The sequence below is a fragment of the Varanus komodoensis genome, unplaced genomic scaffold (genome assembly GCF_004798865.1).
Source record: "Varanus komodoensis strain SLA01 unplaced genomic scaffold, ASM479886v1 scaffold1, whole genome shotgun sequence".
NCBI classification, from domain to species: Eukaryota; Metazoa; Chordata; class Lepidosauria; order Squamata; family Varanidae; genus Varanus; species Varanus komodoensis.
This window is the reverse complement of record NW_025335268.1, coordinates 56,294,619-56,310,667: the sequence shown is the minus strand read 5'-3', so window position 1 is coordinate 56,310,667 and position 16,049 is coordinate 56,294,619. Positions and strand designations below refer to the sequence as shown.

At 43.7% G+C, this 16,049-nt stretch overlaps 1 protein-coding gene across 1 annotated transcript in view; it reads right to left on the bottom strand.

Moving 5' to 3' along the window:
• Window positions 1–6,324: 6,324 nt before the first annotated feature.
• LAMA4 (laminin subunit alpha 4) overlaps window positions 6,325–16,049 on the bottom strand; it is a 101,428-nt gene continuing 91,703 nt past the window's right edge. The window contains exons 35-38 of the mRNA XM_044426191.1: window positions 13,461–13,591; window positions 11,383–11,476; window positions 10,242–10,361; window positions 6,325–8,026 (exon numbers count right to left, since the gene is read on the bottom strand). Of these exons, the coding sequence (XP_044282126.1) occupies window positions 7,881–8,026; window positions 10,242–10,361; window positions 11,383–11,476; window positions 13,461–13,591 (491 nt within the window). The 3' untranslated portion in view covers window positions 6,325–7,880. The remainder of the gene's footprint in view (window positions 8,027–10,241; window positions 10,362–11,382; window positions 11,477–13,460; window positions 13,592–16,049) is intronic.

Genomic DNA, 16,049 nt, shown 5'->3' with positions numbered 1-16,049 from the left:
GAAATGGCAGAGGTTTGTCTGAGAAAGCTGGGCTTTCCATAACACAAGTTTTGTGGAGAATGTTCTGACATTGTCATAGGCAGCACTGGCAAGCTGCCCCTGGCCTTCTAATTTCTTGTTCAGTACATTCAGCTCCTATGTGATGTCAACAAGAAAAGCTAAGTCCATGAGCCATTTGGGATCACTTAGTACAGGAACAGCCATCCCATCTTTCTCCATGAAGGTTTTCACCTCTGTTCTCAATTCAAAATACCTCTTCAAGACGTTTCCCCCGCTAAGCCAATGTACCTCGGTGTAGTAGAGCACATCCTCATATGCTGACTCTATTTCCTCTAAAAAGGCGTGGAACTGCCGGTGCTTTAAGCCCCTGGATCTGATATGGTTGATGCATTTCACAAGGTCAGACATCACATTGTCAAACTTCAGGTATTTGCTGCAAAGGGCCTGCTGATGGATAATGCAGTGCAGAGCAATGGTCTCTTCCACAGCCTCTTCTTCCAATTTTCTTTGAACAAGTGCCACGACTCCATTTCTCTTCCCTGTCATTGATGGCGCTCCGTCAGTTATTATTCCAGCAAAACTCTTCCATAGTAAGCTGTCATCTGCAATGGCATCATACAGCTGGCGGAATATCTCCTGAGCGGTGGTCTGGCCATGCATTGGAATCACTGTGAGTAACTCCTCCATCACTTCAAAACTGTTGTCAACACCATGGACATATATTGCAAGCTGCGCAGTGTCAGTGACCTCTGTGCTCTCATCAAGAGCGACTGAGTATGCATGAAAATGTTTAGCTTTCTCACGCAGTTGATCGTAAATGTTACCTGACAGGTCAGAAATGCGCTCTGCCACTGTGTTGGCTGAGAGGCTGATGTTGCTCAACTGAACCTTTTTTTCTGGACAGACTATACTTGCAGCCTGTAACATGCACTTTTTGATGAACTCGCCGTCTTTAAATGGCTTTCCTGCCTTAGCAATCATCTCACTCACTACGTAGCTGGCTTCGACTGCTGCATCACTCTCTTTGCTTGCTTTCTTGAAAAAATCTTGTTACCTCAGTAGACATGTTTTAAGTTTGGCGACACGGTCCTCTCTCTCATCTCCCTGGTGTTTTGCATACTCCTCAGCATGTCTAGTTGAGTAATGACGTCTGATGTTGTACTCCTTGTGCACCGCAACTTTCTCTGTGCATATAAGACACGTCGGGATGCCCCTGTGCTCAACAAAAAAATATTCTGTCTCCTACTTCTCCTGAAATTGTCTATGCTCATTGCCAACCTTTCTCTTCACGGCAGGTTTTGAGAAAGACATGACTGGGGCTGGGTGACAAAAAAAATGTATTTGCACTGGGTGACAGGATATATTTTCCCTTCACTCGGTGACACTCCCGAATCACGTTTCAAGTGACTAACGTTGTTGCATTGCTGTCACGATCCTGAGCTATGGTAGCCCACAGGTGACAAAAAATATATAGCGCCCAGGCAATGTTCCCTCTAAGCTGTGCGCTGGGACAGGCAGGGCACAGGGGAGGGCCCCTGCGGCCTTCAAAGCGCCAGTGGCGCCCGGGCCGGCCTCCGGGAGCGACGCGGGATGCGTGGCCCACCACCACTGCCTTGGGCAGCAGCGCCCAGGGTAATGACTCACGCAGTTGCGTGTGAGAAAAACGCGCGGGCCGCACTATCACTAAACTTTGATATCAAGTGGGGGCCACAAAATATCATCCCGCGGGCCGCAATTGGCCCGTGGGCCGTGAGTTTGAGACCCCTGGCTTGGGACAATTAGAGTCAAAGGAAAGTGAAAGAAAAGAAAGGAGTTTATCTAGCTCTTGAAAGGAGGGGTGTTCACGTTGGGTGAAGAGTGTGTCAAATCTGAGAAAGGTCAGAAAGGAGGGAACAACTATGATGTATAGTACCACCATTAACAAGCTCCTATATTATTCACTGTCTGTGTAGCTTTGAAGTTTATTAGAATAAAAGACTTTAAAACTTTGTTGCCTGTTCCTGTGTGAGTAATTTGGAAGAAGGCTCCGGCCTCATGACAGGTGCCATCTGAATTTTTTTTGTCTTGATGAATTTATTGACGCCATGTAAGTCCAATATCAGGCGCAGACCACCGTCCCGTTTTGGGAGCATGAAATATCTCGAGTAGAAACCGTGGAGCCCTTCGGAGCAAGTGAGCTGTTGAAATGCTCCTTTATGAAGCAGCTGGGATGACGGAGGAACAGGATATCTTGTTCCCATATGCTGTACATTGACTCATTACCATGAAGTCAGTTGCGGCTGGTTGGGGAACCGCCAGGATTCAGCCATGGCCTGATGAAGTGTCATAATCAACGGCAGGACGATGGCAGCAGAGTGCTCTTTATGATGTTATAGAAGTTGTTGTACTGGGATCGAAGCGGTGCTGGGGCTTGATCTCCAGTGACCTAGCCAATTGCCCCATCAGTTCCCCAAATGTAGAATATGATTTCTTGGGAGAGCTGAGACCTTGAGTTGTTATAACAGTGTCCGGTGAAGTTGATGCTATGACCAAGTTCTCCGAATCTGAGTCATACTGAAATGGAGAACTGGAAGAGGAATCAGCCGGCGAGGAAGGACACCTGGGTTGAACAGCTGCTGATGTCGAGGGAGCTCCTTCGCTACCAGAGACAAGATGGAATGGTGCAGACACATGGATGGGTAGTACCCATAGGGTGGTCATCCCAAGGCTCCCGATGGGCAACACCGTAGGGCATCTGAACCAAGTCTCCAGAAGGCTGACCGGACACTTGCTGCTGCTGGTGCAGCAGTTGAGGTGGGGCCCTTGGCGAGACCTCAGGAGAAGCCAGCAGTGGAGTCGGCGATTGTGCCGTCAGAGGGGCCATCTGAGGAGAGTCTCGGATCTCTTCATCAGAAATGGATCCTGGTAAGACTGCCTCCAGATGGTCCAGTGAAGACAGGGCTGAAGAGGTGATCTGTTGAGGAGACCCTGGCAGGGTCACCTGCATGGCCAGCTGAAGGTTGGGGCTGGTCAGTGTCGGCATTGATGCAGTGGTCGGGACCGATGGCGCAGATGATCCCAAGTCTTGGCGATAAGGCTGGTCGGTCTTTTTCAGCTTATGGGCCGACTTGTCCGCCCTGTCTCTCTTGGCCTTCTTGTGGACTAAGGACTTATCCAACCTGCTATGTTCCTGTTCTCCTTTTGTTTGTGAGGAGAGTGAGAAGAGCGTTGGGCCTCTGGAAGAGTTGCTTCCTTGGCCGATGGGTGAGAAGGAGGCGCAGCCGAAGAAGAGGGCTGCGAAGCAGGCTGGGCCGCGAGTTGGTTGGAGGCAGCCAGAGCCTGGTCCCATAAAAGTTTATGCAGGTGCTTTTTGCAGTTCTTGCGAGCCTGCTTAGAGAATTCCTGACAATGGCTGCACTTATCAATTCTGTGGCCCTCTCCCAAGCACAGAAGGTACAGATCATGTGGATCAGTGGGAGACATCTTGGCCTTGCACTGGGAACACTTACAGAAAGCTGCACATTGAGCCATCAAAGAAAATAGAAGATAGCAAAGTGGTATTCCCACAAATAACAAAAAAAGGAGAGTAAGTGTAGAAGTGTATGTGTGTATTTGGGGGGAAGAAAAAAGGGGTTTTAGAAAGAACTTCTAAACGGGGGAAGGGGAAGGTAAGTTAACTTGGAATGGAGATCTTAACGAGGGCTCTAACGAGAAAGCCAGGTTGCTTGCCTGTAACTGTTCTTCTTCGAGTGGTCATCTGTGCAGTCACACATAATGGGTACTGTGCCTGTACAGTGATGAACCTGACAAGCGTGTGGGAGTCACAGTCTACGTGGTGCTAGGCCATGGTGAGTTGTTGTATGGAGAGCTGCATAGGTTCCCGGATGAAGACGCAGGCCAAGTCACGCTGCTGTTCTGGATCAACGAGGTGATGGAATCCAGCCATTGCATCTGGAAGTACTGATATCTGGCCATCGTTGCCTCATAGTTTGAGACCCGGAGACCCAGTCCCATGGCCTCATAGATGTGTTACGCCATCAGGTCTATCTTCCTGCATTCTTTGTCTCTAGGGGTTGGGTGTTCCCTGTTGTCTCACCCCTGGAAAGACTCAACCACAATTGAGTTGGATTTCGGGTGTCTCAAGAGGAACGGGATATCCTGTTCCTGAACCTTATACATGGACTCATACCTCCTGGATGTTGGGTGAGGTTGGCTGGGAGAAGTCTAAGTATCTTCCATGGCTTTCCATACAGTGGTAATTAGCGGGATGGTTATGGCGGAGGACTGCTCTTTACAAACAATGTCATAAAAATTGTCCTTGTTGGTGCTAGGTTGATGCTCGACCTCAATCTCCAAGGCCCGGGTAAGGTGGCCCATAAGTTTGCCAAAAGTGGCGTAAGATTCTTCTGGTGACCCAGGGCCCTGGGTAGAGATAACCGCTGCAGGAGATTTGGAGCATTGATCTGAGTCTTCCAAGTCCGAATCGTAAGGGTGCGGCGGACTAGAGGAGGACTGAGATGGAGAAGGACGAGAAGGTGCCGGTGCTGAGGTGGAAGGCGCTTTGGTCCTGGCTGGTCGAGATCGGTGCCTGCATTCCCTTGGCATGGGATAGTAGCCATACGGAGGCGGGTATCCCCAGTAGTAGGGCCGAGAAGGTTCAGGGCCTTCGTACGACGTCGGAACCCAGCTCTTGGGGGGCTGGCCTGACGAGCGATGGTAGCAATGGGGTTTGGCCAGTGTGGGCCTCAGGGGTGCCTCAGGAGATGATGTCATCGGTGTTGGAGAACGGGCCAGCTGGTGACATGGCAGTGACCATGGCGGAGAATCTCGGATTTCTCCGTCAGACATCAACCCATAAACGATGGGTTCGGGAGGATCCAATGCCATAGGAACCACAGCCTCGACCTTCTGGGGAGATCCAGGCGGCGTAACTTGCATTAGTGCCTGTGGTGTCGGTGTTGAAGACATTGGGACCGATGGAACGGTCGAATCTGAGTCTCGGAGTGGTTCCGTAGCAGGCCTATGATGTTTACGGCCAACTTTGCCCAACTTGTCTTTCTTAGGCTTTTTTGGGACGAACAGATCCCCTTGGCCAGTGTGTTTCCTTTTCTCATTTTGTTTGAGCGAGGAGGAATGGGAGGAGTGAGAGGTCTCCTTGGAAGCAACTCCCTCAGATGGCAGATGAGGGGATGTCATCATAGAAGGACCAGCCGGCATAGTCTGGGCAGCAAGCTCATCAGAGGCTAACAAGGCCTGATCCCAAAGGATCTTTCTCAGCCAATTTCCCCGATTTTTTCGGGCTTGTTTTGTAAAGGCCTGGCAGTGTCTGCATTTATCGGTGTGGTGTTTTTCTCCTAGGCAAAGAAGACAAAGCTCATGCGGGTCTGTAGGAGACATCTTAGTCCCGCATTTAGAGCACTTTCAAAAGGCTGCGTGCTGAGCCATCGAGTAAGAATAGTGGAAAGGAAAGTACGAAGGTAAGAAGGGAAGAGGGTTTAACTTTTTTTTTTAATTTTAGTAACAGAAGAAGGAAGAAAAGAGTTTTAACTGGAGAGATAAGGGTAAACCAACTTGGATTATTCAACTGGGAAGAGATAAGAGAACAGTGATCAACAGCGAGAGAGATAAGCTAACAGCTCGAGGCAGTGTGATCGCAGTCGAAAGAAGACTGAGGAAAATGGCGGGGGCTCCATCCTATATAGCACCATGGGGGAGGGGTGTGGAGTTCCCACCAAAATCCGTTGAAGCTGTGGTATTCTGCCCAGCAACAGGCACTGCACAGTGCAGTACGCATTATGTGTGATGCACAGAGACCACGAAGAAGAAAAAGGGGTAATAGACGGCTTTGGAACAAACAGCAAGTATATCTAGGGCAAAGAGACAAAAGGCATGAGGCACAGTGAACGGCGGTCGCAAGAAGACTGGAGAAATGGCAGGCACTCCGCCTTTTATACGATGGTGGGGCGGGGCGGGGCGTGGAGTTCCCACCAAAACCGTTAAAGCTTTTGAATCTTCCCGGCTATGGGCACTGCGCAGGCACAGCACCCATGTGTGTGATGTGTAGAGGCCATGATGAAGAACATAACTCTACCTCTACTTATAATTACAGTTTCTTCTATCATACAGGGAATATTTCATTTCCTAATAAGAAGACAAAGGATGGACTGATGTTGCTGATGTTGATGTTGCTATAAAATACTAAAGTATTCACAGAAACAGTAAAACTTGGTTTACTTATAACAAGGAGCAAATCATTATATTTGTAAGCTGTGGAAATGGATTAAACATTTTAACAAATCCAAATAGCCATCGAATAAACTAATTCCAGACAGACTCAAAAGACAATTGTTTGTGAAGCATGTCTATTACATTGTTTATTCTGTAACATACATTTAACAGATGTATTCATTACCACTCATGAACAGAATCAGCTTGCACCATAGTCAGTGCTTGTGCAAGAAGTATCGCAGTAGTGCTCAACGAACTGTTTCTTCCTGTCTGTTCCCATATGCATCTGGTTACAAACATGAGTAGTGCAGCTGGATATGAGAAAGCTGAAAGCTCTGGGTTTGCTTCCCCTATCTCTAGCCAGCTCCCTATCGAGCTGTGCCGTGCAAGTGGCGTCTGCTCCAACAAGCATACACAGAGGTTCTCAGGCAGGGAAAAGAGGACTGCATGCGGATCCTGAGATTCTCTGCGTGATTGCTGGGCCTACAGCAGGTTATGACCAAAAGCTAGCTGAGGGCAAGGGTGTCTGACCTTTGCAGCTTGAGAGCTGAATGCCATTTCTCAGGGCTGCCTTCAAGTAGGCCTCAGGGCTGCCTTCAAGTAGCCAAGAGCATTTTGGCATATTTTAAGAAAGGCTTTGACTGCTAGTAACTAAGTCTTAGGAGAGGCATTAGAACCTTTTGGAAGTCGGGGATGAAGTATATAGCCAAGAGTCTGAGGTAAGGGGGTGAGGCCACTAGAAGAAGGCATATTTGCTAGTCGGCTAGAACTTGTACATGAGCTTAAGCTTCAGCAGCCTTGCTTTAGGAATGTTTCACTGGGAATGAAGTAAATTACCAATATATTTCTGTTAACCCCTTAACAACTGCATTTCATTTGTTTGTAACCTTTGGACATTTCAGTTATCTGAATTACATCTAGTGAGGCTCATGCTCCAGGCTCTGTTGGAGCAAAATTGATGCATTATAATGGAACAGCAGGAACACATTCTCGAATGTGCAGCGTTTGGGCCAAGTCAAGCAAGGGATTTTCAGACTCCACTGCTGACAATAAATAGATACAATTAGAGAAAGGAATTTTCTGTCTGGAGTCTATGCTATAGAAGCTATACTCTGAAGTGTACAGCAACAAGCTTAGGAATGTTGTTGATTCATGTATCAGCTAATACCCTATTTAAGTTAGATATGCTGAAACCCATTATTTCATTAGGCATAAGATATGGGGTGATAATCTTCATTCTCCAGTCATTACATCAGAGGTAGCCCCTGGGTATAACTCAGGGCCCAGCTGAATACTGAGTCAGACCCTTGTTCTGTCTAGCCCAGCGTTATTGATACTGACTGGAAGTAGCTCTCCAGAGTTTCTGGCAGAACTTTTTCTGCCTACCCAGAGATGCTGCCTATTGAACCTTGGACTCTCCACAAGCTCAGCATACACTGAGCTATGATCCCTGCCCCCAGACCTCAGAATCTGGTGCACTACAAAATATTTTTAAAGGGTATTTTTTGGTAGCAAGTTCCCAGTAATGATTACAAGCATAACACTTTCTCATTAAATATACTGAGCTATATATATTCATCTCTTTGGTGTTGAAGACAGAACCCAGCACAGCTTTGTGCTGGTGTTCTGTTGGTGCTGTACAAGTCCTTGCAACTTTGCAGTTCATCAGCTTTTCAGGCAGCAGGACATATGTTGATGCTCACAGCACCACTGACCAAAGCCGCCTTGCTGAAACTCACTCGCCTTTCATCAATCATAAAGTTACGGATACATCCAGCAAAGGAATTGCGTGTAGTTAGGCTGAACGTCAGGAGAGATTCTGTAGAAAGGTTAAAAAAACAAAAACATAACCATATTGGCCAAATATAAGATTAAAATATCTGCATGCAATGGCATTTTTTAGAGTTGTCCTAATGAAAAGGCACCTAATTGTGTAAAATACAGAATGTGACTTGTTTTAATTGTTATCTTATGCACATTTAAACAGGAAAAAAGTCATACAATTCCTTAAAGGTTTTAAGACCTTTTTCTGTTTAAACATGCATAGGATTGTGCTCTTATTCTCTGCCAATAACTTTGATTTCTACCAGAAAATTTTCAGTGATTTAGAAGTTTTAATAATTTTCACTGAATCAGTTTAATTCAACATTCAAGTATGCTTTATACAACCAGACTTTTAATGCAACAAGAAGTACAGATCATGTATTGGATCCAGAAAAATGCCCAGGGAAGGGGGAGTGCAGCTAGAGAGCTTTCTGCCAGCTTTTGCCCTTGACAACTGCCTGAGCACACCACAAAAAATCCCCCCTCCTAAACACTCTATTGAATGAGACAGGCTGTGGCAGAAGAGGCTTAATGGGAATCTCTCAAAATCAAGAAGAAGATTAAATGGAATTTATCAGGATTTCTCAGCTGTAAGGTATACAGCTTGGCATAAACATTGTCAATTTATTGTTCATGGAAAAAGGGCATAAGTGATTATTTAGGCATCCTGTTCAAAATGGTAACTGATGCTCAGTTACGGACAGACATCTGAGTGGGATGGTGTAAATTGGTGTCCTGCAACAGCAGGGGGTTGGACCCAATGGCCTTCACGGCTGCTTCTAACTCTATTATTCCATGATCCTATGCTGCTCAGCTTTTATCCTTCTTAAAACCCATCCTGATTGTTATCCAAGGTGGGTATCATCTCTTACAAACACAAGCTACTCTGAAAACCCATGGGTTGTTCCAGGGTTGCTGTCATGCATGTTGAGTTGTATTGTCCAGTTCTGGATGACAGAGCCCAGTTTGGGTGAGCCCCAACAGCCAGTGCTTAGCAAGAGTGACAGAGTCCAAACAACACTTAGTGACTGCTTTATAAGCCCTCCCTTGTCCACAATGGTGTGGAATGAGCACTAGAATTTTCAAGCCTCCAGCATGGAGGAATGGATATTCTTGCTGGCAGCTTGGGGTAGCCAGGATCCTCTTTTCTGTGCCAAGGCTGTGAGGGCTCCCTCATTGCCAGTGGATCCAGGCCATCCTTGATGGCAGTCAAGAGTAGACTTCTCCAGCTACCCAAAGAGATTTTTTTTGTCCTCCTAGGGCAAACAGTACTTGTGTCTTGGAATGAAATGGGTCAATTTTCTGTCACAACTGGCACCACAAGTAGGTGGGTTCCCATTGCTCCCTTGCTGAGGCTGGTAATTGGTACCTCATTGCACTTCAGGGAACAAGTGCCGTTTGTGCAACGGGGACTTTCTGACAGCTGCAACTGTGACTATCAGACAGAGGAGACTTGTTCTTCCTTATGGTGTGTCTCCTGTACACTGCCTGAAGAAAGGAGGGAGGAGGAGGATGAAAAGAAAGAACCTACAATGTGCTTGTTAAGCTTATTGTGGTTACTTTGCAAAACAACCCGCCTACCATGGCATATGACCAGGGTAAGGTACTGTGTTGTGTGAACTCATCCATTGTTTGCAAAACCTTTGGACTATGTGATTGTTTGTCTTTCTGATGTGGAATTGACAAAAACATTATGCTCTAAAGGTTACAATCATGCTAAATGGTTCCAAGATATTCACTTCTTCTTAGTGGCATTCTTAACTGGTTTTCAAGGCACAGAGAATTAGCATTACCGGTTTCCAGTATAAAAGAAAAGTTTCTACTGAGGATAATTTACAAATTGTTGAAATTATCAGAGCTGCAGGCACATGAATTTGCAAGGGGTGGAATAATATATTGAATTACATAAAACTCATGATCTTGACCATTACTGCAGCATAGGTCTATGGGTCACTCAGTTATTTTACAAAATGCATCTACAGAAACTCCTCTGCATAGAGTTAATGAGCATGTTTTGTATTCAGTGTACAACTATTACTTGTGAAGGACATTAATTTTTCAATAAAAGATATATAAATGACAAAATATGGGCGTTTGCTCAATAAATGAAGAACATAAAGAATATGATTTTTACTTTACAGAAAAAAAGAAATCTTGAAAACAGTGAACTACCCTTGGAAAAGAAGATTTAAAATTTTAACAACACTTACCTGGTACTCCTCCAACAAACACAGGCTCTCTGTGGTCAACTGATCTTGGATTTAATGGTCCTACAACATGATTCACTTCTGAATCTACATCCAGCTGCACCACATTAGCATCTCTAATAACTGTAAGGGAAAATAGACAAGGATAGTACAGACTAGTGCTTTTTAGTGCATACAGAGTATATGTAATTCTACTAATATACTTGAAAGGACCAAAAATCCTAAAGAGGTAGGTAGCTATCCCATATTTTAGGTCTTCTTTCCCACAAGTGTTGGACACAGCATGGTCCTTGAAATCCAAAGAGCCAGTGGCAGCCATACTAGCAAGCTGTAGCTCAATGGCAGAACACACGGTTTGTGGAGCAGGGCTCCATTTCAAGCATGGACAACCTGTAGCCTTCCAGAAGTTTTGGCATACAGCTCCCATAATCCCTCACCATTGGATATGCTGGTTAAGTCTGATGAGAGTACAAACCAGGTCAAAACATCTGAGGGGCCACAAGCTGCCTATCTCTGCTTCCGTTAGTGCACGCTAGCTAGCAGATCTGGGAAAGGCTTAAGTTCAAGGGCTTGGTGAATTACTCTGAGGATTAAAGAACCAATGGACTAATTCCATATAATTTATAATGGGTATATTCTGGCAGACGTATCTTAGTGTCCGCACTATAGCACATCACACACACATCTTAGATTACTTTTCATACTCATCAATCCTTGACCCACAGACACAAAGGCACAATTTGCATTCATATTTCACAACAGAGGAACAAACTGGCATGCAAGGAGCAGCCAAAGAAGCACAGAAGTGTATAATGCCATGTGACATTAAGAATCAGTGAACTGTCCTAGAGATTATGGAAGACTGCAGGGCATTGCTGTTTCTAATCAGCAATTAATAAACATGCATTTCCAACACTGGTTTATTGGGCCTATTGTATGGGATGGTATAATATACTTTATTTCTGCCATTCTTCATTAAGCAACCATAACTTAGAATTTGAACAACAGAATTTTTGAGATTTTGTCACTCCCTTTTACAGGGTATAAGCACTGCTTGGTTAGTCCACGTGCATGACCTAATTTAGATAAAAGAAAGGGAAGATCAAGAGTAACTGTCATAATAGGGCTTTGGAGATTTACTCACCTGCAATTCTGTGCCATCTGCCATCGCAGATATTCTGTTTAGGCATAACTAAAGTTGAAAAGTCTTTGATTCCATTGTTCAGCTTCACAATAACCTAGCAAAACAATTTAATCATATTAGGAAACCTAATTTTGCCCCCCCAAATATCTGATTATCTTTTTTTTAAAGCAGCATTGTAAATCAATTTTTATAGCCTCAAAATAAACTAGCATGACATTATACCAGGGACATAGTTCTTTCTTACTTTAATAGCTACTATTTAGGATGCAGTCCTATATGCATTTTTGACCTGAAAGTAAGCACCATTGAATTCAGTGGGACTTACTTCTGAGTAGACATGCATAGGCTCACACTACTTGGGCCATACTTTTTAAAATTTCAACCTAAGGTAACATAAGAATTCATCAAGTCATGTGGAGTTGAAATGATGGCAATGTTCTGAATGAGGAATGCGTCCTATTTTTATGCATCTTAAGAGTGTTCACTGTCTTCAAAGCCTTTTGAAAAGTTTAATAAAGTTTCTGTTTAGTTATGGCACTATGGTTATTACATTTTTTATCATCTTAATTTCAAACAAGTAACTGTACAGTTCTTGGAATCAACAACCCATTTCACAGATTAAACCTGTAGTCCTTCTATTTTCTACAGGGACTCATCCTGTTCATAAAGGGTAAGGTTAGTTAATGAGCGCAAGGTGGGAAGGATCATGTAAGCTATAGTCATGTAGTTTTTTTGCTATCTTTAGCATGTACATTTGCAAAGAAACTCTTTGGTGAATGTTAGTATAATTGCAAAGCTATTAAGCAGAATGATCCAAATCACCAGATCTGTGGTTGGGTTAGAATTGGACAGAGGCTTCCTCCCCCTGGCAGAGAAGAGCTGCTGGCATGGCTGTCTGTCTCTGCTCACTTCAACAGTTCTGCCCAAAAGGCTCCCCAGGTAGAAAAGTACACCTGGCACTGATCCTGCTGTGGCAAAGATGGGATTCTTTGGAGCTGAGGGAGGAGACTTGGGATGAAGTGGCAGATCCGTAGCTTCATTTCTCCCCAAGTAACATTTAGGATTACACTGGAAAAGTCTCATCTTGTCACATGTGTTCCCCTCCCTGTCCCTCCAACGAATGCAATTCTTCAGATGGGAGATGCTTATTATCAGCTCCTCACCATTGGAAGGCCTCCCATGAGGGGAAAGCTGTCTCTGTGCAGGGTTGTGTGTCCCTCATAAGAAACACTGACTGGATTACTAAAGTAGCATGTACATAGTAAGCGTTCAGCATCACATATATTATTTTGGTCATTCTCGCAAGTCTTGAAAGTCAGTCAGGGAGATGAGGCTGAAAAACAGTGGCTCACCTGCGGCCATATAGTGAAGTTTTTAGATAAGCTGTAATTGGAAGTCCCTCTTATTTCACAGTCAAAGCTACAACAGTATATTAGCATCACCAATGCTCAAACAGTTGTCTTTCTTAAAGAAATAAACAACCAATTGGTTTTCAGAAGCATGCAGTACCATTACATTCAGTACACCTTAAAATTCTTTGGGAAATAAGATATCCCCAAAGTGTTTGCCCAATCAGACATCTGATTTTATTTGTTCTTCAGCTTCTGGCTTTTCTTTTACTTCTCCACATAGTATTCAAGAGGCCTTACACACCGGGGTCTGAACAGAGCGCTGATAGTTTCAATACATGCTGTAAATAAATAATTGGTTGATCCAAAAGTGAGGAAAAGTTGTCTAACTTTCAGCAGTGCTCAGTGTAGCACATTTGTACCAGTTATACATCTTTAATGCTTTCATAAGGCAGCACTACCAAGATGTCAGCATTCTTGCCTTTTATCTTGACACCCAACACTTTTACTGATACCATAATGGAAGTGTTCTGATGTTATATTAATGGTTGACTCAAACTACTGTGTTGTTCCTTTTCCAGTTAGGCTGGGGACTTATTTTCAGAAACTAGAATGTGTTGATATTAACAGCGATTTTAGTTGGTACACAAATCTTCAAGATAAAAAAGAGTGTAGAGTATGCCATCTGAAAAAGCACACAAGAAGGATGTAAATGGAATTATTACATACCTGTCCTTCTTTCATGTGTATATTCAGGAACTCTCCATTTACACTGTGTGCATGCATTAAGATTCCTGAACTGCGTCGAGGACGGATTTCAAAAACCACTTCAAATTTCAGACCCAAACTGAAGGATTCATCTGCAAGGAGAAATCATGACAAATCACAGGCTGTTTGTTTTGCTGTCTGGTTACTCAACTGCTACAGGATATGAGGATCTAACTGTGACTTCCAATTCTGAATTTAACTTTTTATGTTGGATTTTTTTAAAATTTTGTGACACTAAGACATGATTCTAAGACATCTTCTAGAGGGCCTTTCCTGTGTTTTCCAGCTCTTTTCAAAGTGAAACAAAAGCAAAAAGTGACAAAAATACTGAAAGCTATTCAGAAATCCTGAATGCAACTTTTCAGTGACTATCATGTAGTGGCAAGAATAATTATTACAATGATCAGTGAAAAGAAATAGAAGAGAGCAACAAAAGAAGAAAAACAAGTGACCTCTTCCAAATGATCAAAGGGAAATCCAAGCCTAGAATAGGAAAGCAAAAAGACAAAAAAGGGAACATACTATCTGACCAAAAGAAAATAGAGAAGGTGGAAAGAATATACAGAAGAACTATACAAAGAGATTTAAAGATGACAGACCTCTTCAAAGCAGAATCCTGTGAAGAAGAGACTGCAATATTAGAAAACAAAGTGAAAGCTACTCTGAAAGCACTCACAAAGAATACGACACCTGGACTAGACAGGATACCAATAGAAGTATTCCAAGCCACAGAATACAAATCAGGCCAGTTCCTAATACAAATATGGAAAACAAAGCAATGACCTACAGACTGGAAATGTTCAATGCATATGCCAGTCTCCAAGGAAAGAGATCCAAAGAGTGCAGCAACCATAGGATCACTGCATTAATCTTCCATGCAAGGAAAGTGATGCTCAAAGAATTGCAACAAAGAATACTACCCAATATTGAACAAGAAATGCCAGACATCTAAGCTGGATTCTGAAAAAGAAGAGACACTAGGGATCATATTGCAAATATATGTTGGCCACTGGAGCACACCAAAGAATTTCAGAAGATATGTCTGTGTTTTGTAGACTATAGCAAAACCTTTGACTATAGAAACTACAGAAGCTACAGTCTAAAGACTGTAGATCACAAGAAGCTGTGGATGCTTGTAAACAAAACAGGTGCTGCCACGGCACTTGATTGTCCCATGCATAACCTGCATCACAGACAAGCAACAGGTAGGACAGAATACGGAGAAGCAGAATGGTTCCCATAAGTAAAGGTGTCAGACAAGGACCTATTTTATCTCCCTATCTGTTCAGTCTGTATGCAGAACGTATAAGGAAAGCTGGATTAGAATCGAAGGAAGGAGTGAAAATTTGTAGAAGTATCACTAATTTAAGATATGTAGATGATACCATCCTAGTAGCAGAAAGCAGTTCTGATAAAAAACAGAACTTTTCTTAGAAGCAAAAATGACAAAACTGAGGTTGTCATACTTTGGACACATTAAAAGAAGGCCGGGCTCACTGCAGAAGACAATCCTGTGGTCAGTCAAAGGCAGAAGATGAAAGAGAAGCCCAAATATGAGATGGATTGAATCCAAAACTACAGCCCTGAACTTGAAAATACTGGATGGAGCTATGATGGACAAGACATTGTGATGGCTTTCATTCATAGGGTTGCAATAGGTCAAAGACAACTTGATGGCACATAACAACAGAACATGCAGTATTAATTTTCAAACCGGAAGAAAAGCATCGTATAAAATTGTAATTCTGCTATATGGCAGCTACTGCACCACACCACTTTGAGCTTGTTTAACAGAATGTATAGAAACACAGAAAAGTACAAAACCTGGGGGAAAAGTTCCATGTAAAGGAGACATTTTCCCCTCTCCCAGTGAAAATGGAAGAAGCTGCAGCAAAGCGGAGGGTTAAATGCCTCATGTAGAGAACTGCAATTTTGACTTGGACTATTTTTCCTTTATTTGCTCAATGTATTCATCATGGGGACTGCGAATGGCACAGTGGTTTAAACTGCTGAGCTGCTGGGCTGGTTGATCGAAAGAACGACAGTTTGAATCTGCACGATGGGGTGAGCTCTCATTGATTCGTCCCAGCTCCTGCCAACCGTGCAGTTCGAAAGCATACACATGCAAGTAGATGAAAAGGTACCACTTCGGTGGGCAGGTAACAGCGTTCCGAGCAGTCCGGTGTTTAGTCATGCCGGCCACATGACCACGGAAATGGTCTGCGGACAAATGCTGGCTCCCTTGGCTAGGAAACGGAGATGAGCACTACTCCTAAGAGTCAGATATGACTGGACTTTAATGTCATGGGGAAACCTTTACCTTTATTCATCATGACTGAGCAATATGCTGATTTTGTCAGACAGGCTGCTTCAATGCTTATTAGTTTTGGGGTGAGTAACTGCCAGACACAATTTCTTTTACACAGGCACAAATTCAAAGTTTTTTTTTTTTAAGCTGTAATGCTATAACCGCTTTGGATTAAGACCCATTGAACTCACTGGGACTTACTTATGAGTAGATCTGCATGGGACTACAGTACTAATGGCTTC